At 34.9% G+C, this 25,081-nt stretch overlaps 1 protein-coding gene across 2 annotated transcripts in view; it reads left to right on the top strand.

Annotated features, from left to right (window-relative positions):
• Positions 1 to 3,181: 3,181 nt before the first annotated feature.
• Positions 3,182 to 25,081, top strand: part of LOC126612580 (wax ester synthase/diacylglycerol acyltransferase 2-like) — an 82,728-nt gene continuing 60,828 nt past the window's right edge. The window contains exons 1-5 of one of the 2 annotated variants that reach the window (XM_050281043.1): positions 3,182 to 4,075; positions 6,043 to 6,597; positions 7,357 to 7,704; positions 8,052 to 8,189; positions 8,810 to 8,960. In XM_050281043.1, the coding sequence (XP_050137000.1) occupies positions 3,893 to 4,075; positions 6,043 to 6,597; positions 7,357 to 7,704; positions 8,052 to 8,189; positions 8,810 to 8,960 (1,375 nt within the window). In that variant the 5' untranslated portion in view covers positions 3,182 to 3,892. Of the gene's footprint in view, positions 4,076 to 6,042; positions 6,598 to 7,356; positions 7,705 to 8,051; positions 8,190 to 8,809; positions 9,452 to 25,081 lie in introns of those variants that run through there. The other variant, XM_050281042.1, reaches the window with a different exon arrangement.

Consider the following 25,081-nt stretch of genomic DNA (forward strand, 5'->3'; position numbering starts at 1 on the left):
CGTAGCAAGAACGGTAGCGACAACACCAAAGTGCACATTAAATCAGGATAATTCGGAACTTGCAAAAAGGAGTTAGGCAAGAGTACTAGCAAAAGGAAGATGTGGTATTTTGGGTTTAGGATAATGAGTTTGAAAGAATGGTTATTGTACATTCATACATATCATTTACATAGGAGGCTTGAATTTTTATAATTTCGTGTAGTCTTGGATCTGTGATATTTAGATGGGATTAATATATAAGAGTTGGGAACTTAGCTATATACTTTCTATTTTATTAGAAAGAACACTATCAAGTCTATCAATCATCACTACAGTTTAGTAGTATTCCTATTATTATGTCTAGTCCATTTTAAAGCTTAGCTCAATCTCCTACCTCATACTATAGATAACATTCAGGGTGGCCCTGGCTCAATACCAGCAGGGTGATTGTCTGAGGCCTTAGAAAATTGGGGGCACAAAAAAATTATTAGGATAGTGTATTCAAATATGTTTTCATAAGTGTATAAATTGAAACACGTTTGATTGAGTGAACAAGAAGTACATATAGAGGCGCTGGTTTCATAGTGTACTGAAAAGAAAGAGGTCTTGGGTCTTTGTGCGCCTTGTTTTTGTACGCCTTGTTCTTTTCAATTTTTTTACTATTTTTGTTTAATTGTTAAATTCTTTTTACCTTTGATTTTTTACTATTTTTTTATTGTTGATTTCTTCTTTGCAATTTTTTACAAATTTTTGTTTCATTGTTAAATTCTTTTTACCTTTGATTTTTTACTAATTTTTTTATTGTTAATTTCTTTTTACCTTTGATTTTTTTACTAATTTTTTTTTATTGTTTTTTCAAATTTTTACTATTTTTGTTTAATTGTTAAATTCTTTTTACCTTTGATTTTTTCAACAAAGTTGACCTCAAGTTTGATAAGGTTAAGGGGTGGTTTGGGAGTGAGGTGCTTAAAAAAAAGGGAACTTTAACGAAAAGCACCCGGTACTGTTCACTTTAACGAAAAACCACATTTTTACACTAAAAAGTCAATCCTGGTACTATTCACTTTACCCTTTATTTTGTCCTTATCATTAAAACTCAAAGTTTTCAAGTCATTTTCATTAGTTTTCCTTAAAAAAAAAATACCCATGAAAAAAAGCTGTGAGGATTTTAGGTGTTTGGTAAACTGAAAAAAAAAAGGCTTATTTTGGAAGCTGCTGTGAGAATAAGCTGAAATCAAAGGAAAAAGCTGAAGCTGCTATTTGTAGCTTTAGAAAACTGGCTTTTTTTCAAAGCACACGGAGTTACAGTGCTCCTTTAATGAAAAGACTCACTATCAGACTGCTTTTTTTTTCCAAAAGCACTTTTACAAAAAAGTTTATCAAACACTCTGCTGATTTATTTCACAGCCGCTTATTCTCACAGCACAGCCGTTTATTCTCACAGCAGTTTTTTTTCAAAGCACAGCAATACCAAACCAGCCTTAAGTTAGAGGATACTTATGGAAATATTATCTAGGTGAGATGAAGAGGGACATGGAATTGGGGACACATACCTGGAGTTAAATTTAGGAAACTTTAATGAAAAGCTATTGGTACTATTCATTTTAACAAAAAAAAAATCATATTTTTATACTAAAAAATCAATCATGATAATATTCACTTTATCCTTTATTTTGTCCTTATCATTAAATCTCAAAGTTTTCAAATTTTTTTCATTAATTTTCCTTTAAATTTAAGAGCTCGTTAAACCTTTTTTTTTTTTTGGAAAGCGAGCTAGTTCAACTTTTGTCATTCTAGAAGCATGACAAGAAGTACAATTGGAGATGAATTTTTCAACTTCTTTCTAAATTTTAGTTAAAGCCATGGTCTAAAATATCCATAATATCCCGATATTTTCATCGAAATTTCCGTGTTTTTGGACTACCGATATTTTTTTGGACTACCGATATTTCCGATATCATCGATATTTTAGACCTTACTAAGTCACTCATGTATCTTACCATGCAATGTATAAAGTGTAAAATATTGTACTAATTCATTATATATAAATGATTATGGTGTGTTTAAACTTCTTTCATTAATTACTACATAATTTCTACACTCATAATGTTTGCCAGCTCGCTATATAATCAACTTAAATCAGTTATATCTATCATGCAATGCATTTCCTTCTAATTTTTTGTGATAAACTAATAGATAATTGACTAAATAAATATCTTGCAAAGTTTCAATAAAAATTTCCAAGTTTTTCTTATAATTTCCGTGGTTTTTATTCAATTTTTATCGATATCGATAATATCCCGATATTTCCATCGAAATTTCCGTGTTTTTGGACTACCGATATTTCCGATATCATCGATATTTTATACCTTGGTTAAAGCACAAATAGGGAGCCATTAAAGATGTTCTAAATATTGTTAGCAAAGTTTTTACAAATTATATTTGTAGAGAAATTCTCTTAAAAATGAAACTCTTCATGAGTTTTCTGCCGCCTCATGTTTTTTGTTCAATATTTTATAGAGTAATGCTATGGAGACTAAATTTCCAAACTAAATGTATCACCAAGGGGAATAAGCACATTTATCAACGTTTAAGTAATAAACCACTAATCAACTTCCATATCTTTTAGTTTTCAAAACTGTATTTAAATTTAGTCTTCCTAACTTTACTTTATTTTATAATGTCGACACAAAAATTAACATAAAATTATCGGATAAAAGAGAATATATAAAAAACTCTACTTTAAGAGTCCCACTATGATGTAAAATTGACGTAAACCTGTATTAGTTATGCAGCTTCCCTTTTTGTTGAACAACTTTATACAGCTGCCCTTGAAGTTTGAATGGGACCTTTTTGTTTCAACTGTATTAATTGGCACCGACAAGGAAACTAATTATGTATGGGACCTGTTATAAAGAAGAAATTTTACTGTTCAACCGTATTAACATTGACAATATAAAACGTTTTCTGAGGCCACGGTCTGCTGTCTTCTGATTGCATTTAGTTTTGCGTCTCTGTACGAATTGACAACACAAAACGCGTCGGGTTTTTGGGGCTAAGCCCTGCTGTCTTCTGATTGCATTTATTTTTGTCTCTTTACGAATTTTTGGACATTTGACCCTCCACTCAGTCTAAAATTAACACTGTTAACTATTATATATTACTAATTATATAAGTTGAAGAAAAATAAAAACAACACAATCAAATAAACACGGGACAACAACCTACTCCAACCACCCCCAGTCACCTCCGAGGCTCATCCTCACGCAAAGTTCCTTTTCTTTTTCTATCTCTCTCCTCGAGATCCTTCTCTCTTGAATTCTTGCACTAGATCGTGATCCATTCATCCATCTAGTCAAACAACAAATGTTTTGTGGAGTTGGAAATTTGAGAATGGAAGATATAGTGAGGAATTCGATAGAGAAAGATCTCGAGGAGAGAGAGAAGGAACTTTGCGGTCGGTGAGGATGAGCTTCGGCGGTGACTGGGGTGGTTGGAATCTTTCTTAAGCGGCAACAACGAACGCAAATACGCCAAGATCTTGTTGTTTCATTTTTGCTGAAACAGTATCAGTGAAATGTTTTCTGTCACAATTAAAAAAATTATCGTTGGTGAGGACGAGGAGAGGGATGAGGATCACTTGAGACAGTCTTTTGTTTTTCGATTTTAATTAACTAATCAATTAACTTTAGTTTTAATTTTTTTTCCAAATTGAAAAAGTAACATTTAACGTGAAAGTTGGTTAAAATTAGATGAAATAACACATGATAAATAATTAGATATGTGCTGAGCATACTTTATAATTATATTGCTTTGACAGCAGACCTCTTTGCTGGTCACATTATTCTATAAATACATGGCTTCAAGCAAACTGATGAAAGGTTTATAATTTGAATAGTATACATAAACCAACATGGAGGTTTGGGAAGAGGAACTGGAGCCAGTGAGCCCTAATGGCCACTATTTCAACAGCTCTGTTTTATCGATATCTGTTCTTGGTGTTTTGGAATTTGAAATTCCAATTGAGGACTCTCAAACTTTGTCATTGCTCGAGAATGTGTTCCTGCCCATCAACCCACGCTTCTCCTCTATAATGGTACTCTCTCTCTCTCTCTCTCTCTTTGTTTCCTTCCTTTTACCTGTTAAACAACTTTTCAAAAGTAAATTTTGTTTGAATAGTTAGTTGAAGGTAGGAGAATTATGTTAATTTTCGCATAAACTATCAAAGTCAGTTGAATTTAAAATTTATTACTTATTCGGGAATATAAATATCATTAGATTTATAGTGAAATTCCTCTTAACTAAGTAAAAGATTTTAGGTCTAAATACAGTTTCTATTTTGGGTTTTTGTCACAAATAATATTTGAAATTGATCAATCTCAATAAAATAATCATTGAAATTGAAAATCGATTATTGTAATCCTTAAAAATAGATATCGCAAATTAATATAATTCTTCCATTATAATTCCTTTAAGAATTTTGTTAAGTATTGATTTGACACATGAATAAGTTCTATAAATCTATTAAATACTACCATGTGAATCAAAAAATATTTAAATAAAAAAACTTTTATTTTTACAAAAAAATAAAAAAGACCGTTCATCATCTTCTTTCCTCTCCCACCGGGCAACCACTACAGCCCCGCACCACCCTGTCGACTGCACCTTCGGGTCGAGCGACACCGGAGAGGTTTCAGTTCGGATTATCGGCGCCGGATAGCACAAGAACCGCAAGAACGGGGGTGCGACCGATTGGACTGTCTGGAGCCGACCGATACGATCGCCGAACGAGAGATGTAGGTTGGGGAGGACATGTGGTTAAGCTTGGAGTCGATCAGACGGGGTGAGAGTGGAGGTGGTGGTGGTTTCATTGATGGAGGGGAGAGGTTGGGAGCTGAGGAGGAGGAAGAGGAAGGCGTTGGTGGTGAGAGAGTGTGGGTTAGGTGGTCAATGCTGGGTGGATGGGTGGGTGTGCGGGTATATGCATATGGCAATTGCATTGTGTATTTTTACAGGGTTTGGGTTGATGGCTGTGTCACTGTAGGAGTCGGGGTGTGTGTTCGGTTTTTGGGAAGGGGAAGAAGATGATGAACAGTTATCTTTTTTTAAATTTTATTTTAAAGTTTTTAATTATATAACAAAAACTTATTTAAATATTTTCTAATTCACATGATAAAATTTAATTAGATTTATGAGACCCAGTTATGTGCCACATCAGCATATAACATATTTTTTGACACAATTATGGCCGAATGACCACATTTATTTGTAATACCAATTTTCAGGGATTACGTTGATCGATTTTCAATTTCAATGATCATTTTGATGAGAGTCAGTTTCTTGAACTACATTTTTTACTGGTTTCAAAATTTTCCAGATGTGAGCATAATTTGTTATAGGGAAAACTACATTTCAAATTCTTCCGGCTTGGAGTGAATTATGAACAAGGTCATGAAGTGTGTTTTTTTTTAGGCACCAGAATGGGATTTTTTTTTTTTTTATATATAATGAATTCATACTAAACAATACAATTAAATCGTAGTATTAAGTGGTTGCCCCATAATATATTAAAATTGTATCACTTGATGCCTTTGGTCAGTTTGATTGTTTGATCTTGTTCGATATTCAGAGAGACGAAATATTGATCCATTCCTAACTTTATCGTCAAAAGTCTCAATAATATTAGAAGTGGGACCATACTTATATGTTGTATTTTATTTTCTCCCATCGAATGACATCCCCTAGATAAAGTTCTAGATCTAAAGCATTGTACTAGATCATTATGGTTATAGGGATGTGATATCCACATACCTCTTTTTACTTCTCTCACACATTTTTAGTTTTCGGCAGTCGGATCGGATGAATTGAAGAAGATCAACGGACATAAATTAACAAGGGTGTGTGAGAAGTAAAAATAGGTGTGTGGATAGCATACCTCTGATTATATTGCATCAGTATAGTACGTTGGCTAAAAGTTTTTTGGGACGTTTGAAGTTTCTTTTGAAGTATTCTTTACATGATGTGCACTTTTTCATGAACAGTATTTATTTAATTTGGAAACAGATTGAAAACAATGGAAAGAAACAATGGAAAAGGGTTGAAGTGAAGCTTGAAGACCATGTTAAAACTCCAATTTTCCCTTCCAATTTGTCGAATGAATCTTATGACGAGTATTTTGATGACTATGTCTCAAGCATAGCTACTAAAAGATTTCCACAAGACAAACCACTGTGGGAAGTTCATGTTATAAAGTACCCAAATAGTAATGCAGCTGGTAATGTAATATTCAAGTTGCACCATGCATTAGGTGATGGCTACTCTCTCATGGGCGCTCTTCTCTCCTGCCTACAAAGGGCTGACAATCCTTCTCTTCCACTAACTTTTCCTTCACTGCTGCCATCAGAAACGAAGAGTGAAAATATTATGACCAAAACTATCTCATCCTTGTTGAGCACCGTATCAGATTTTTGGTGGGGCATTTCAAAGAGCTTCAAGGGGGAAGATGATCCATCACCAATAAAATCCTCGAAAAATGGACTTGAGTTCGCGCCAATTACAATATCAACGATTACGATCTCCCTTGATCGAATCAGATTAATTAAGAGCAAGCTCGGAGTGGTAAGTATCAAGTTTTCTTTGCAATATTTTGGTTTATGCATGTGTGCATCTATTTTTTTCTTTATAAAATACGAGAATAAGCTTTCATGTTTGACCTTCCTTCTCCTGTTTAAAATAAAAGTATATGTTGTCGCTTCTTTTTAAGCCATTTGTTCTCGGAACTGAATATATGTTTAGCCATGCTAACCGTCTGCTTGCAAGTCAATCTCAATGCCTTAATGTAAACCTAAAAAGGTCTGAAAGCCGTAACAAAAACCTACCCCGTGCATGGTGGGCATGATTATTACTAACCACTAAAATTTAAAGTACAAAATACTAAAGAAAGTCTAAAACTGCCTAATTCTTTTTTTTTTTAATTTTTTTTTCAAAGTCAATGTGTCTACTTCATCCTAAATTCCTAACTAGTATAATCTGACCTATTGAAGCTAATGAAGAAGCCCTGAAACCATGATTTGTTCAACTATCCATTAAAAGAACACATAATTTATCCATAAATTTCACCATAATGGTCTTGATATTGTTGAAGCTCAAGGTGAACAGTTAAATTGGGGACTTTGAGTCCTTAGACTCCCCATACATTATACTTTCATATTGATCTTTTAATGGCTAGTAACAAAAATCTCTTACATATTATTGTTTAAAATATTGAGACTAACAAAAAAAATAGAATGAAATACACACACAAAACGCAAATCACCAAACACCATATTTTCAAATTTGTAAAAAATTGTAACACAGTTAACTTATTTACTATCACAGACGATAAATGGTGTTCTTACTGGGATGGTCTTTCTTGGCTCCCGGCTATATATGCAAGAGATGAACCAAAGCTCAAGGGAAGCGCATAGCACAGCATTGGTTTTACTAAATACAAGGATCATGGCGAATTATACGTCGATTGAAGAAATGGTCAAACCCGATAGCAAGAGTCCATGGGGAAACCATTTTACATTTGTGCATGTTCCCATTCCCAAGTTGACTGAATTCTCAAATGTGCTTGACTACGTTTGGAAGACACATAAAATAATCAAGCAGAAAAGAAATTCTTCAGCTATTTATTTCACTAGTGGGCTATTGAAGATGCTGAACAAGTTTGGAGGCCACGAGGTTAGTAAATAAGGACTCATTTGGTACACATGATTGGATTGAAATGGAGAATTTTCAAATTTTAAGCTATATTGAAGGTGGATGTTAATGATTTTCATTTGGAATGAATTAGAACAGGATTAGCTATGAAGAAAATTCATTTATGAAGGTTTAGAATGAACAAATTTTCTTCATGAGTAATCTATCTTCAATTCTCTCAATGGTCATAGTTGTATTATTTCTTTATTTTTTAACGTACTTTTAATTTAATATTCGTTCCATCCAATCATGTGCACCAAACATACGAAATGCATGTGATATTTCATATATACAACATTTATCTAAAAATTATAAGGCTACTGGTGCAGGCAGCATCAAGATACGTCTGTAGCACATTAAAGAACTCGAGCGTGGTGGTCACAAGTATGATTGGCCCGGTGGAAAAAATGTCTTTGGCAAACCAACCAATCAAGGGGTTTTACTTTTTGACAGTTGGGACACCTGAGGTAAACCAGATATTACTAGATGAGTAATGCTAGAGAGATTAAATTTGTTGACAAAGTTTTAAAAATTAAAAGACATGAAAGTTGATGATTGATTTATTACTTAAACATTGATAAACATGCTTATTCTTTTTTGTGACATCATTTAGTTTGCAAATTTAGTCTCCAAATTTAATCTTCCTAGCATTATCCTTACTATATCATGCACACACGTACGGTCTCAAAAGTTTTGGAAACAATAATATTCATCGTCCGTTTCTGTAATCAGATACATAATAAATTAAGGTTTGGTTGATTAACAAGGGCTATGTGGTGTTTCTGTGATTGTCTTGTTCGTTTAAGGCTCTTCTAGTAGCATTTCAGAAATGATATTCCAAGAACTGTTTTGCAAAATGAAAACAATATATAAAACTTTGCATTTTTGATGATGAGTTTGCATCTTCATTGAGTAAATGAATTTATTGATTTTTATCTGTATATATGTGAGGTATGTTTTCTTAATGATAGTAGAGATATATTATACATACACACACACATATATATATATATATATATATATATGTGTGTGTGTGTGTGTGTGTGTGTGTGTATATACAGGTAACACAATTTACATGGACCTGCAGGAACTTGACATATCAATCGTAAGTTATATGGGAAGGGTGAAGCTTGCCTTCACAGTGAAAAAAGGCATCATAGATCCACAAAAGTTGAAGTTGTGCATGGAAAACGCCCTCAATATGATATCCAACGCCGCAGACAAAAATTCTATGCAAAATAGCACTGAAGAACAGTCACACATTTGAAACTCTACCAAAACCGTAGATCTAAAAAATTCATAGACGGCAGGACTCTTGCTCTAGCTTAAGGCTGGTGGCAGCCTTCTCCTCCTTCCCTTTACCTCCTCTTTCTTGTTCTTATGGATTGCTCAAATTTGTTTCGTTTTAGTATTTCGTCAATAAGCGCCTCCTTAGTGAGGTTATTTGTGAGTCTCTCCTAGTGAGTATCTTAGTTTTAAGATGATGTGTTCTCGGCCCCTCTTGGGTCTACAACGTATTTTTGGTAGCTTCGCTAATGGTGTTGAGCATAAAATTCGAGTTAGTATGGACACCAATTGGTTTGTTGTCAATTCCTTTTCGGAGTTGACGCTGCTTGTTGTCAAAGAATGTCCTTATGCTCGTTATATTGCAGTTTGGGCAAAACCACATAAACACACTGTCATATTAATCAAATGCCGAACTAAATGCACGAGCATATTTTGTCTATAATATGCCATTGTCAATAAAATAAAAAAGACATGCCGCAAAATCGTATGCTATTTCAAAACTTGATAAGTTTTAGACCAAGTATTGTACAACGTCCAATTACTAGGGACGTTTGAAGTTTCTTTTGAAGTACTCTTCACATGATTCCTTCTACTGAAAATATGCCCTTGAAACTCAATTTTCTCCACATAAAACCCGACGTAAATTTTTTGCTCAAATAAAACTCATTGACTAGACTCCACATAACCAAATTCATTAATTATGTCTGACTTTACCAATTTAAAAATTTTCGGATGCCTAAAACACTCTACTGAATGTTTAATGTACACAATTAATTATATGCAAATTGTAATGGAGAATTAATGATTTTACAAAAATAATATTTTGCATATAAATGTAGGGATTTGTTGGTTAGTTTGGCTCTCGAATTCCAATTTACCATCACAACTTGTCCATATATTATATATAGGTAAATTATTGTACTTTAAAATATATAAAAAAATTGTTGTCAAAGTAAAAATATATAAATTAAAGGAGATAAATATTGCAGGTAAATTAATTTTAGGAGAAAGAAAAAGAAAAGAACCAACTATAGGTAAATTATTTACATATACAATCTAGATATTTGATTCACATAAAAAATGTATGTAAATCACGTGTGCATAATTTACCTACTATTATATTAATTTACCTACTTGCATAATTTAGGAAAAATGCCAAGAAAACATGAGAATATTATTTGCATATATCATAGGAAAATTGCCAAAAGAAATATGAGAATATTTTGTTTATATACTGTAGGTAAATTACAGACTATGGGATGATATTATTTATATGGGTAAAATAGGGATGTTTAACTATTATATATAAGTAGAATAATTACACCGAATAATAATGTAGTCATTATTTAAAGTAATGCACTGGATTGTTGCAGAAATTAAAAATAAATAAATAGAAAAAACGTCAGGATGATTAATTAGATTTTAAGACCCTTGATTGAAGCTAATTTTCAAGTGTGTCTTGTGGCAAAAATTGTAAATAATTTGTATTAGTAGGTTACTTATATTCTTATGTGGCAGTTTATTTGACTTTTGGATTTTTGTTGGATGTTTAATTATATATGGATTTATGTTTAGAAATCATGATTTTTCAGGATTAATATCTAATGAATCCTTCGTTCTATGAACAATTCCATAATTATTTAATTTGGAAGTAGATTGAAAATAATGGAAAGAAACGGTGGAAATAGGTTGAAGTGAAGCTGGAAGACCATGTTATAACTCCAAACTTTCCATACTACTAGAAATTTCCACTTTGTTGATAAAATTAGTTTGTCGGCAAAAGAAAAAAATCGTCGGTAAAGAGTCATTTCCAACGAATAATTTTGTCAGCCATTTTGTCGTGAAAAGCATGTCGCGCAAGATCTTTCCTGATGAATCTTGATAATTCGTCGGCTCATTTTTAGGGCGACAAATCTCAGCCGTCAAATTGTCCCATCACCAAAACAACGTTGCGACAAAATATTTTGTCGGCATAGGTTGTTTATTCACGACGAAGTTATTTGTCGGCTTAATGATCTTGTTGCGACAAAACATTTGTCGGCTGAGTAATCTTGTGGCAACAAAATGGTTTTTCAGCTGTGAAGTCCTATGCCAACAAATTGGTTTGTTGGCTCAAATTACTTGTGTAGACAAAATAGTTAATCAGTTGAATCTTTTCTGAACAAAAACATTTGTCCGCTTATTATTTTTTTGCCGACAAACGACGTGTCAAGTCTAATATTTTTTTTTTATTCGCATTTTGTTTTTCTAATAATATGTTTAACCATCACAAACAAGCAAGCTTTTGACATGCAAGCTTAAGAGCTTGAGAAAGGGTGTGAATGAAGAATTAATGTAGGAACGACACAAAAATTCATGTAATATAAACTAACGTAAGGTTCACAATTCGGTTCAATTACAAAATACAAAAATATCTAGGTTTTCATTTCGACATTACTATAATATAGATAAAATATCCTCAAGCATCATCATTCTCATTATAGTCCTCATCATGTTGATATGCTGCATCACGAAATCCAGGAACGGGTGAGGATCGTCATGAAATATTCCAGTATTAGGTGAGGATTGTTATGAAATATTCCAGTATCAAACAACTATAGAAGAAAGGCAAGTTAAAAAACTTGATTATAATACATTAAGGGTAGTAAACATTATTTACATTAAGGAAACGCAAGGCCGCACTAGAGTGATATTTCTAAACAAATAACTTATGAAACCATCAATGTGTAAACAACAAGATAAAGACATCTACTAATCAAGTTAAATCACCAACGCCATGCAGCATCACAACGTAGTAAAATTACATGTTTAATAGATACCATGTAATAATCAAGTTGGCATCACCTACTTAAATGGCATTCATCACTGTAAACAACAAAAAATTTAGGGTAAAAGACTATTTACTACCCTCATGTTTTGTGATTTTCAACATTTAGTACATCAAGTTTTTTTCGTCTCAGATTCATACCTAAAGTGTAAATTTTGGGACAGTCTCATATATTCGTTAGTCAAACTGTTAAATTTACCGTTAATTGTGATATGGCGCCATGACTGGGCGCCACGTGTCATCCACGTTTTTTTTTTTTTCTTCTTTCTTCTGCAATTTTTTTTTCTTCCTCCTTCTCCTTCTTCCTTCCTCCTTCCTCCTTCTCCCTTCCCCTTCTTCTCCTTCTTCCTTCTTTTTCCTTCTCCTTCTCATTCTTCTTCTTTTTCCTCCGAATCTGGGGAAGTTTTTTTTTTCTTCTTCTTCTTCCTCCTTTTTCCTCCTTCTTCTTCTTTCTTCTTCTTTTTTTTTCTTCTTCCTCCGACTGCAACCTTTTTTTTTTTCTTCCTCCTTCTCTTTCTTTCTTCCTCCTTCTTCTTTCCCCTTCTTCTCCTTCTTCCTTCTTCTTATTCTTCTTCCTCGAATCTAGGGAAGATGAAGGGTTTTTTTTTTTTTTTTTTCCCCCAGATTCGGAGGAAGAAGAAGGAAGAAGAAGAAGAAGGAGAAGGAAGAAGGAGAAGAAGGAGAAGAAGGAGGAAGAAAAGAAAGACAAAAAACTTCATCTTCCCCAGATTCGGAGGAAGAAGAAGAAGAAGAAGAAGAAGAAGAAGAAGGAAGAAGAAGGAAGAAGGAGAAGAAGGGGAAGGAAGAAGGAGGAAGGAAGAAGGAGAAGGAGGAAGAAAAAAAAAAGAAAAAAAAAAAGAAGTTGCAGTCAGAGGAAGAAGAAGAAGAAGAAGGAGGAAGAAGAAGAAAGAAGAAAAAAAAAAAAAAACGTGGATGACACGTTGTGCCCAGTCATGGCGCCACGTCACAATTAATGGCAGATTTAACAGTTTGACTAACGAATGTATGAGACTGTCCCAAAATTTACACTTTAGGTATAAATCTGAGACGAAAAAACTTTGATGTCCTAAATGTTGAAAACCAAAAAACATGAGGGTAGTAAATAGTCTTTTACCCAAAATTTTATAAATAGCAACAGCATGATTCTCACACATTGGAAACAAGGCAGCATGATCATCTGGTCTTTATTACATGTCATATAAGAAAGTAGAGATAGGACATATTGAGTTTTTTCTTTGTTATTTTCTACTTTACTACTTTTTAATGTCATTATGTTACTAAGTTATCTTGTAAATGCAATTCAATATTTTCTGTGCCTATGAAGTGTGCATTTTTGTAGCATTTATTGGGTTTGGAATCTGGATGGAGATTGCAATGGCAGAGTTTTCGGGATTAGCAACTGGTATAACCATATATGCATTTACATACACTTTAGTTTAGATCCTTGTTATGTTTTTTGAGTGAATTTAGATTGTTTCACTTAGTTTTATATTTTTCTTAGGTTTGAAGAGTGAAGAAGAAGAAAGTAGAAAACAGAGCTTTTTTTCGATTGAAATGAGTTTAGTATCCTGGAAGCAGTAACTGTTTGTGCAGATTAGCCAATTTACAAAGCTGTACTTATCCTCAGAAGGAACCAGGTGCTGAGCCTTACACCATTGGAAAGATATGGAAGTTATCATTTAGAAGAATTTTACGGTTCATGATTTCGATTTTTCTAGAAGACATTATAGCAATTTTCGTACAGGACGTTCGTCAGCCAAGCTTTTAATTAAAGAAAACGTGCAACGCAAAAGGAGAGCTTCTATAAGAGTTGAAGACTATCTTAAAAGGTTCAGAATTAATATTTTTATGGTTTTGGTGTGACACATCATCAACATTCCAATTCAAATAACGAGAGAGTTAGAGAAGTCCTATTCAAGAAAGGATTTGAGCATTTAGTCAAGTGAAAAAGAAGGAAAACAGGGAGAGACTTTGGAGACTATGTTTTGAGCGTGATTGGTAGTCCAAGTAGAAGAGAAGTCACTGCCGTCAACCATATTTCCATCCATCTTCGTCGTTCGGAAGTATTTCATGCTTTCAAGATTTTTAATTATGTTTTTGTATTCTATGAGTCACTAAACAATGGAACCAATACAAATTGCATAAAATAATAAAAGATTATATGTAATTCATCATAGTTTATAATTTTTATCTGTGTAAACAAGAAGATATAGACATCTACTAATCAAGTTAATACTCAAATAGCAAAATCACCTGGCGTGAATGATCCTCACACTGGTCTCCATGTCGGGCTGATACCAGTTGTAAGCTATTGATAGGATTTTTACTACCTGCAAAAATAGCGATAAAAACACTTAAAATACCTGTAAGAGTACAAGGTAATCGTAGTATACTCGGCTCTAGCAAGGTCGTTCTCCACCGAGATTGAATGAATAATTTATGTAAAACCAAATATTAATTAATTATTTGAAAACAAAATGTGGAAAGTGGTAATTTTATGACCTAAAATGACACACCCTTACCCAGGATATCCACTAAGACTCTGAATCGAGCTGTGTTGGCCGACACCTGGAAGGTGACGAAGCCATATAGTGTATTGATGTGGAAGATGTGAATAAATTTAAACCTAAAAGTGCCTAAGTACAAGAGTGCGCGGTGAGCGGATATGAACCTATTTAACACGTGATGACAAAGCATAAGTACAGTACAGCAAAATAGTGTGAGAATTATACCATCGATGGTAACCGTCTACCCCAAGATTTGCCGATAATCTTCGTCGGTACGAAAACTTTGATACTAGAACCTGGAGGGGCGAAAAAAACAAGGATGAGTGGGCCTGAAAATAAAGTGTTAAGAAAAACCTTTTGAAAGCGTTATAACCCCTCGCCGTAAAACCCGTATAGTTTCCACAAAATAATACTACGTAGGTACAAAAAATGAATGGACAAGTGCAGTAAAAACAGAAGCATGCCACAATATCTCATCAATAATAGATGTAAGCCAGGTGTGAGATTAGTCTAAACTAACATGCCAGTCGAAGTCACCAAATATGACATGTACGACTGGACCTATTGCTCATCAGTCTATGCTAGGACATGAGTCGGAGTCACCTAGTGTGACCTGTACGATAGGCTGGGTATAAATATGTACGCTCTAGTGCTACGATCACGTGAAAGCTAGCACTATGCGTGGGTCACCTACGAGTTAGAGTCGCCTGATGCGACCTGTACGACAAGCTAGCACCTAACTTGGATCCAAGGCGAGCATGTGGTGTGGGAGGTGAACAATCATGTGAAGGCTATGCCTTGGCCCGGAGCGGGAGCGCTAACACCGAGGTGTTGTAATGATGAGCTCTAAATGAATATATGCATGCTCATATAATTCAACCATTTCAATCACATAATAACTCACCAGAACTTACCTACGCCTCCGTATGATCATTTGGCATAACCATAAATCTCATCACAATGCAATATTTAAATATAACACATTTAAATCATGGCATGATATGCATAATCATTTTAAAACATTTCTGGAAAACGTAAGGTGTGTGTGTGTGTGTGTATAAATAAAGGAAAAAAAACCCACTCACCTGAGGTTCGCGCTACAACTCCCTAGCACAAATATCGAGGCGTCATGAATGATAGGCGCCTAGAACAATTATCAAATCACGTCTCAGAATTTTTATCAATAGAACACGTAACTTACATTTCCTATTTAGGAAGATCTGTATGTCATATTCCCGATCCGTAAGTTTCTAATATCCTCAAATATTACGTACTATAACGTATCAAAATTTGGTCACAATCCAACGGTCGGACTGTTGATCCGTTTATTAACCAAGTGGTGTCCCTTAACGGAAATATAACCAAACAACAGAAATTTCAGAAAACGAAGGGCGAATTCGAGTCCAACACGTCGATGAACCTAATGAAGGACCTCAGGTTTTTCCTCCATGAGCCGCCGCATCCGCGTGTGGTGGTCGATCATCTCGATTCGCCGGAAAATCCAACAACTCCAAAAATTCCCAAATTTTACAAGAATGAAGATCTCGATGAGAGGAATAACTTTCATACTTATGACTAAGGCCAATTTGGTCGAGAAAATCCCCAATTTCACTAAAACCCATCAGAAACCCTAAGTTGGGTGGCCTTCGATTCGACTTCTTTGGTGCTCCGCCGCACCAACTAAGGCTTGGGACTTGTTCCTGGGTTCAAGAGGAGTTGACCCATGGTGATCGACGGAGTTTGCTTCAAGAATGGCGGATTGTCGCCATGAGACCCTTGGTGCCACCGAGCGTGTTCTTCACAAAACTAGGGCAAAAAACCCATCAATCATAGGTGGAAATTGAAGAAGGAAGGCCGGAGTCAAGTTTCCAGGTGGTGAACCGGTGAAAATCGTCGAAAAAAATGACAAAAACCCGCCGGATATAGCTTCGGGTCATGCGGGTTGACTGTGGGGATAACCGGGCCAATGGTGATCTGTGCATCCCCTCTCTCCTTTCCCCTCTTTTCTTCTCTCTCCCATTGGTCACTTCCCTTTTCCCCTCTATTCCTCATTGGCCGATTTCCTTCCCTTTTCTCTCCTTTATTTTCCATGTCCACCGAGCATCACTCATTTCCATTAATTTGGGCCACACACGTGGCTTTCTAGAATTTGCTCCAAAAATTTGGAGCATTCCAGAAAATAATGAATTTACAATTTTACCCTCGACTTCATTCGTTAATAACTTCTTCGTTACAACTCCAAATTACGTTCCGTTTGCGCCCACGCATTCGTAGCGACGAATACTACGAGGATACGCCAAGAAAACGAACCTTATGTGACATGACAAGACGGTAAACAAAAGTCAACGACTTTGCCTCGAAGGGCATTTTTGTATATTAACATTTAAAAATTATAAATACTAAAATTTTTAGGGACTGGTCATTATATAAAATATTAAAAATGAATTTAATTGAAAATAATTAAATAAATTAGGAAAGTAAAGAAAACAAAAGAAAATAGTTTTGAAAAGCAATTTGAGCACTAGGGTTCCACTGTCATCTTAACAATCCTACATAGTTATTCTAATTACTTATGGCTTACACATGCATATTATGAAGGTTAGGTTTTCCTAATATATGCCCTACTTGGAACCTCCAACATAGAACTTATATCTAACATGCAACCCGTCCGTGGTATCCAGATCGAATGTGAACATGCAAGACTCATTAAGTTTTGTAAAAACCTTTTGAAAAACCATATAACCCTTAAGACGTGTCATCCATTCTAAGAAGTTACACATATAAACTACAAGAAGCCTTAGTCAATTTCATGGACATCCCTCCACCAAAATTGCATCAAATTACTTTTCTAAATATCTTAATGGTGGTCAATCATCAAGACAATTATATAGTTTAAACCAGTGATTAACAATTCAAACTTGCATGCATAATATCACAAACAAATTGAAAAGAAACTACATATTCTTGCCGAGACTCGGGGCCTCGCCCTAGCAAATGAAATTAGTTACGAACAATCATAAAATAAAATATTGTTAAAACATAGATAGAAAACACCTTGAAAATAAACTTTAATTCTCCAAAGTAGTTAGTTCCCTGAAGTAATGCGTTTCTCTCTCCTAATTGCTAAATAGCCTTATTTATACTACTACAAAATAAAACCCTACCTAGGAAAAGTCTTCTAAAAACTAGGAAACATAATAGAATAATATAACAAGGAAATAAAAGGTTTCACATTTAAACTAAAATTCGGACTGCAGGGAAAATCCATCTTTTGACCAACCAAATCAACTCCGATTTAGTCCTAAAATGTCTCTTTTTAAAGCTTGAGACATCTCTAACAAATCCTTTGAAGGAATCTTTCTCAAAATATGCCATCTTAACCTTCAAAATACCCAAAATGTCTAGAAACATCAATCTGGAAAGTTGTGCGCTGGGCCTTTATTTCTTTGCCACGGTCAACGGCATGGTAGAAAAATATGAAATTTTGATACAATCATCTTGAAATACTCACGAACATCCTCCCATTAGAATCACTTCAAAATTCATCCGTTTGATCACTTTTTGCTTAAGAGGAAGTCGAACATCCTACGTTAGAAATACACAACAAAGTATCAAAGTTCTACCAAAATAACTAATAAATTAATGCTAAGAATATGATGAAATATAAAGTTTAATATTGACTCATTAGCTATCTAGCCTAGGATTCCACTTAGTCATAGACAACATGCAAGTGTTACGGAAAGGAAAAACAAATATGTCAAACCTAAACCACAATATCGAAAAACTACAATGGAAATATGGAATTAAAGCCAAAGGACATTGTTTTCACCAAAATCAACCAAAAATTGAAAACCTAGATCATAAAACTCAAACCCAAATGAAATAATTCAATTAAGAACATGTATTTCATCCCTAAATGCGATTGAATAAAAGCAAATACAATTCTTGCATTTTCCAATAAAAACATGGAAAACGAATACAAAAACAAACAAATATAAGTTAGCAGACTAATGAAGTAATGAAAAAGCATATACAAATAACAAGATGACGAAATTATTTAGACGAACACGCAATGAGCAAATTAAATACTGACTTACTAATAATCCAGATCACTATCGTCATCAGTAGTACTACTTAAACTATCAGCACCATATGTACTATTTTCCTTATTGCTTATGTAGTCATCAGTATCTGTACTACTTTCTTCATTATAATTGTTTTATTTTCATCAATTCTAGGAAGAGACCCAAGATCTATAGTTATGGAGTCGATCTCATCCTCAACTAGAGGAACGTTTTCCAAGTAGTACGGAGTAGTTTCTTCATTATGTTGTACATGTGCCATATTGGGAATGTCTGATGAAGAGTTCTCTTGGTATATCACATCATCATCACTACTATCACCCTCGGAGTCATCGTTTCGGAATATCCCACACATTTGTTCTTGTGTGGATCCAGTCATGTTTGTAACTTGATTCCGCGAGCTTCCCATAGACGGGGCCAACTGTTGGAGCGAAATTTCCTACATGAAGAAATGCTTCCATTGATCCGTTAACCGTAATCCTCACGTTTGCCAAATCCCTCGTAAAAGGCGTCCATGAATGATCTTTCTCTGAAGCCTCATTTAGGTGGGGGGTACCTGCAAGAGATACTCTAACGCTCAAGTTAATCAATTGAATTTATGTTCTCTAGTCAAGGGTTTTGATTGCGTACCTTATTCTTTTACTCATCTCCCTATTTATAGGACTATGACGCTTGGAGAACAAGTACCACGACATGTCCCTCACTCCCTCTTCCTTAGTGGTTCTCTGTAGTGGAGGTAGTTATCTAGCTACCTTCTTCTTCCTTTTTCTGAGCTCTTCGTGCAACGTCTAACACATTTTCCTTCCCATGCGTGAGTGAGGAGCGAGTAAGGAATCAACATGTTTTTTGGGAATGAGGTTTAGTAAATTTCGAGGGCGAAATTTCTTTAAGTAGGGTAGATTGTGAGATCCCATATTTTTAAAGTCTATTTAGGTATTATTACTATAGCATGATTTTATTCCTATCCAACTCTTAGCTGACGTGGATTACCATTCATCCTATTTATATCTACGTGGCTAGCTATCATTTTTACCAATCCAAATGGCTATAGGAAAGAAGAATTATGTGCTTAGAGGGCACGTATATATGCTGACTAAGCTTATTATAGCTAATTTGGAATTGACAACATAAAGCTGGAGGTGGCTTGAAATTTCATACAATGGACATATGTGCGTGTGACTCATGGAGTTTTAGTAGCAGCTGTTGACTTCAGGGTTTTGGTTACCTAATTGGTTCCAAAGTTATAAGTGCCGCCCATTTGAGCGAATAAGGATTGATTTAGCCGCCATATATCTCCTATAAATAGGAGCCTTGCTCCATTATCTTTGGAAAAAAAATGTAGCATGCAAAGTGTAAGGGCTCACGTAGAGAGAAAGAGAAATAAAAGAAAGAGTTAGCTAGGGTTTGATATTTGCAGATTAGTATGATAATCGAGGTGATTAGTTAGCTAGGGTTTGATATTTGCAGATTAGTATGATAATCGAGGTGATTAGTCTATGTAATGTGTTTAAAATATTCTTATTTTTTTTATAAATGAAAACCATAAGTTATCGTGGGATTTATCTATTTCCAAATATCTCTATATTTCAAGTCAAGCATGTTGGATTTGTTGAAAAATTTACAGCGCTATATATATATATATAGATACCAAATGATACGCGGAAGTCAAAATGACAATGGATAGCAAAATATAACCATAATTAGTGATAATTGAATTTACCTTAATGTTGAGATGCCCAATGGGAATTGATATTATAATGATAACTGAAGCCAAAATGGTTATGATCAAGAGAGTAATAATAAAGATAAATGAACCAATGGTTTTTATAATTAAATTCTTTTCATAATTAACTTCAATGAAAATATTATCCATAATGAAAATAATGAATTTAAATTAATGATGCTTTTAGATATTTGAAAACAATTTTACTTCAAATCGGAAACCGACTTACAATTCCGTCTACTGATGATTGATGAGAAAAACAGTGGTGCTCGCAGGCATCCTTGATTCAAATGTAAATTACAAGTGTTTGATATTTTTGGTGGATGGGGCTGAACTATGACTTTTGTTCTTCAGAGAATTTGCAAAAGTCTCAGTTGTTCGACAAGAGTCCCCTTCTTCTATGAATGAACTCTTCTTTTGTTGGAAGAGGTGAGATAATTGAGATTCGAGAATCCCGCTGTTGAATGCTTTCTGCATGTGCTAAAGGCTGTAAAGGCTGGCGAATGATGATGCTTATCCTGTGTAGGCACGTTGATGCTGGCTGAAATGATGGATGAATAGTAAAAAGTGATTTTTACTATTCATGAATAGTTTTTTGTCGGAATGATTGCTGCTGCTGCTGATGCTGCTTTCACTGTGAAAATCACATGGCTTCTACTGTGCGATTTACATGGGTAAAAACTTAAAATGATTACAAATCATTACATTTTGAATTATTACAAATCAAACAGGTCTTAGGCATCTTGGTAATCTGCCCACTTGGTTGGTTGAGACGAAGCGTCTGATGAGTCAGAATTGGGTTCTTCATCCTCACTGTCACTTTCTAGTAAGGCTGCTTTTGCTATGAGCTTATCCGCCATTTTCATGTGAAGATTTCCCTTTCTTCTTTGAACTTGAAGTTTTGAAGGACCTGGATGACTTTGGTTGTTTTTCTTTTAAGGATGATGAGGGACTAATGTCCGATAGAGACTGGGTATTTTCTGGGATTTCTGGCAATGCCTGTGTTGATGTTGCTGGTGGAGAAACCATTGGAACAGGTTCAGATGGAAATTCTAATGAGACTAGGCTGATTATTTTTCCTTAGTCGAATTTGTCCCACCATTTAACCCACCAGGCTCTGTAAATTTGACATGTTTCATATTCATAGTTCCATTTAAAAATCCAAGAGACCTTATATTTTTCCATAAATAACGAAATAAGAGTGGTTCTGTCGTCGAAACGATTTCGTTTAAATTTTACGACTATTTGAACTAAGCCTATGTGAATATAGTTATGACCATCTTTCCTATGGGATTTAATTTATTCTGGAGAAAACAGCTGACAAGTCTCATGTTCTTTGCTAAGAGCATAAGCCTTTTCGATTGTCTTGACATGATGTTCACTTCTAAATGAGGCTACTGACCATTTCTTTTTGTAAATATTTTTACTTGAAACCTTGGGGATATTCCAATCTCCAAAGTCAACACTTTCATTGGTTTGAAAATCAAGTTTTTGTTCTTCATTAACAATGTCAGGTATAACGCTTAAACTGGATCTAGAGCTAGTGTTGGCCATTGAATTAGATCTAAATATCAACTCATAGGGCTATGATGTATATATGGTGATGTGTGGATTATTTGGAAATGTTCATGGAGCATGAGAACTTTGGTGTTGCATTATTCTAAGGGATGAATGAAAACTACACACGGGGACATTAGGGCAGAATAGCCATTAGGGGTCACATGGTGAGTTACAATTAACGAAGGATATAATGAGCACGTAAAGGGGTGATGTGATATGGAATTATGTGGCTAAAGCTTTGATATTATTATTATATTTTCTAGAGTGACTAAAACGACATCGCTTGACTGGCATATTACGATTCTACTCACTGAGTGACAGTGGTTGTTGCTCACCCTTCACCTTTAATATTTTTTAGATGAGTTATTTGGCAAGACAGGTGCTAAACAAGCTGAGATTGTGTTAGATGAAAGATTTAAGGATTTTGATTTATTACTCTGTAGGGATTTTGGAGTTATTTGTATTAGAAAAGTTTGTTTTTCCTTTTATTTTTACTTTTCGTCGCACAAGGTGCGGGATTTATTTTTCCATTGATGCCGGGTCCGGGGGCATGATATTTACCTTTGTGCAATCTTGCTTTACACGAGATGAACTCATTAGGTCTTCACGAAGTGGTAGCTCCTCCTGAGCTTTTCACCTTGTGGCACCAAAAATCTAATCAACTTATGCAAATGATGTTATGACGAAGTTGATGCAAATGATGATTTGATGTCTAGTCAGTTTCACCAGTCAAACACTTGAAAGATGAAATTGACGCGAATCCAAAATGAGGTCAACTCAAAGATTTGAAACTAGAGAAACTTGACCTAAAACAAAGATCAAAATCACAAAAACAATGCAGCCCTAATATTCAATGACCTGGGTATTTAGTGCGTGAATGTGATTTTGTGGTTAGGGTTTTCTAGTAAGAAAACAAAGGAGCAGCTCCCAGCTAAAAACAATCCATCTAAAAAATAAATCACCTAGCTAATCTGAAATGAAACACTAGATTGTGCTTTTATAGTGGAATGATGTTTCAGACAAAGAGAGGGGATGGAAAGGCCACTTGCGTCATGTGCAAAAGCAATTAGAAAAGATCTGGGGTTGAGAAGCACCCTATGGGGAAAAACTGTCAGAAAGCCATGTGGGTTGTCTTAAAGTGTGTACCCAGCTCGCGTGAAAGCAGCGAGAATATTTGACTAGACAGAATGTACTGAAAATAACGCATGAAATGCATAAGTATGAACAAAGCCTTGATGAGAGAAATTAAGCTCTTTAAATAATATTTCCAGCAGCATAATCCCAGAGAAGCAATTAAACCCTAAATCTAACTAGAGTATGTGTGGTACAATTTACAGCATTTGACAAGGGAAGCCAAACAATAAAAACTAGACTTCACAATCTCCCCATTTGGCTTTCCTTGACAAAATAAGCCAAACTCTATAACTAAAAACACTCAACCTCACTCAAGAGAACACAAAGGACGAATCCTGCAAAGAAGTACTCTTGACAAAGAACAAGTGAAAAGTTATCATGGTTAAAACAATTGCAAGGAAGTAAATTGTTTAGCATTGTATATGATTGCAACACAACACAATTTTATGAAATTTTAATTTTCTCCCCCATTTTGTCCTGGAAAAGACAAAAGATGTAAAATGAATGATATGCCATTTTCATGAAACAAAATAAATGGATATGTCAATTAAGCTTATCAAATAAATATCCAACGACCAACAAAGTAATAAGAACCAACAACAAAGACATAGCATAACAAAGCAAGTTAAGTACAATGTACAATTCTCGGTACCAAAATATTAAATCCAAAGGAGCATGTTAATGCAATTTGTTCAAATCACTCATTTGTTTAGGATTACGAACAGTAGCTAAGTCAAGAGTAGCACAATGAGACACAACAAAACAAAGTTTCAATTACAAAGAAAATACCATTGTTCAAATAACCAACAAATAAATTGAACTCTCCCAAAACACGTGCTCTCCTAACATCCTACATTCACAACCTACACTCCCCATAAGCTAACTCCCCCATAATCTAAAATTCCTCATAATGAGATGATGTGTCCGAACGTAGAGGAGATCCAGAGGCATTAGTTTGAGCAACCACATCTTCAGGTGTAGCATTATTATCTTCATCCTCATCATCAGAGTACATGAACCTGATATGCTTGGCCTTGGGAACCAGAGGATAATGCAGGAGTTGATCACCATGTAAAAAGAATCATTTCCTTTTTTCAGCATAAATAGCTGCCATTTTAGCTGCCACAACACCAGAGTGACCAGACAAACTAGCAACAAAATATGAGGAATATGGTGATGCCACAGGACGATGGGGAACCAACTTTGGAGAACGCAAAAATTGTTCAGGTACAAAAAATGATGAGTTTAAAGAGGATTGACTCAATGATTGGGTAGGAAGGGAACAACTTATGTGAGGAGAATACACCATTTAACCTATTGAAGATTGAAACAACACAAATTGTTTTCGAATAAAATTAACCACAGACTTAAGGTGGGCAATCTTTCTTTCCTGAAATGCATTAGGAGGAGGAGGCGGACAAGGATCACCATGAGCAATGGTAGACATCATGTTGCTCAGGTTCATGAGACCTTTATCCAATTCCTTGGTGGGCCTAAGATATACATCACTTGGATGAAATGAGACACCAGCACACTGACAGATAAGAGTTATGAGACAATGATGAACAGTGGAACCACGCTGTTGTTTGCCTAGATGCTTAGTCTTAGACATGATTGAACAGAAATCGAGAACCCAAATGACACATCGGAAAGACTCATCATAACATAGAAAACCCTAGCAGCTTCTAAAGTAGGATTTCTATTGTTTGAAGATCCTAGAAAATTTATACGCAAACAAACTGACCACAATCTATAGAAATGTTGAAGGCTAGACTTTGACACTTGATTCTTAACTAGAGGTATGGAAGAGTCTAAGTAAGCTTGATGGTGGTAGACATGAATATCATAATGACAGGTGATTAAATTAAAGGAATGCATGTTGGATGCGTTGGAAAGGTCTAAACCTAGGATATCACAGATGACATTGGAATCAAAAGGAACATAGACACCACGGACATACACTTCACCGCCATAATCTGAAAATTTGGATCCATCAGAAATATATTCAAGCAAACATTCTCTCTCTCTTGAGAGTCTTTCTCACCTCTCTATGTGAGTTTTTTCATTGTTGCTTCTTCTTCCTAGCTGCCGGCCTGAGCTCCGACAAAGGTCGGTAACAATCATCTACTTTTTTTCCTTATTTTTTTCGTTTCTTTCTGCTTCAATTTTCCACTGCTTACTTTTCCTTTTCGCCTTGCTCTTCCACCCTTTCTTTGCTTTCGATCTACTCTCACCTCTA

Source organism: Malus sylvestris, chromosome 17 (assembly GCF_916048215.2).
Source record: "Malus sylvestris chromosome 17, drMalSylv7.2, whole genome shotgun sequence".
Taxonomy (NCBI): Eukaryota; Viridiplantae; Streptophyta; class Magnoliopsida; order Rosales; family Rosaceae; genus Malus; species Malus sylvestris.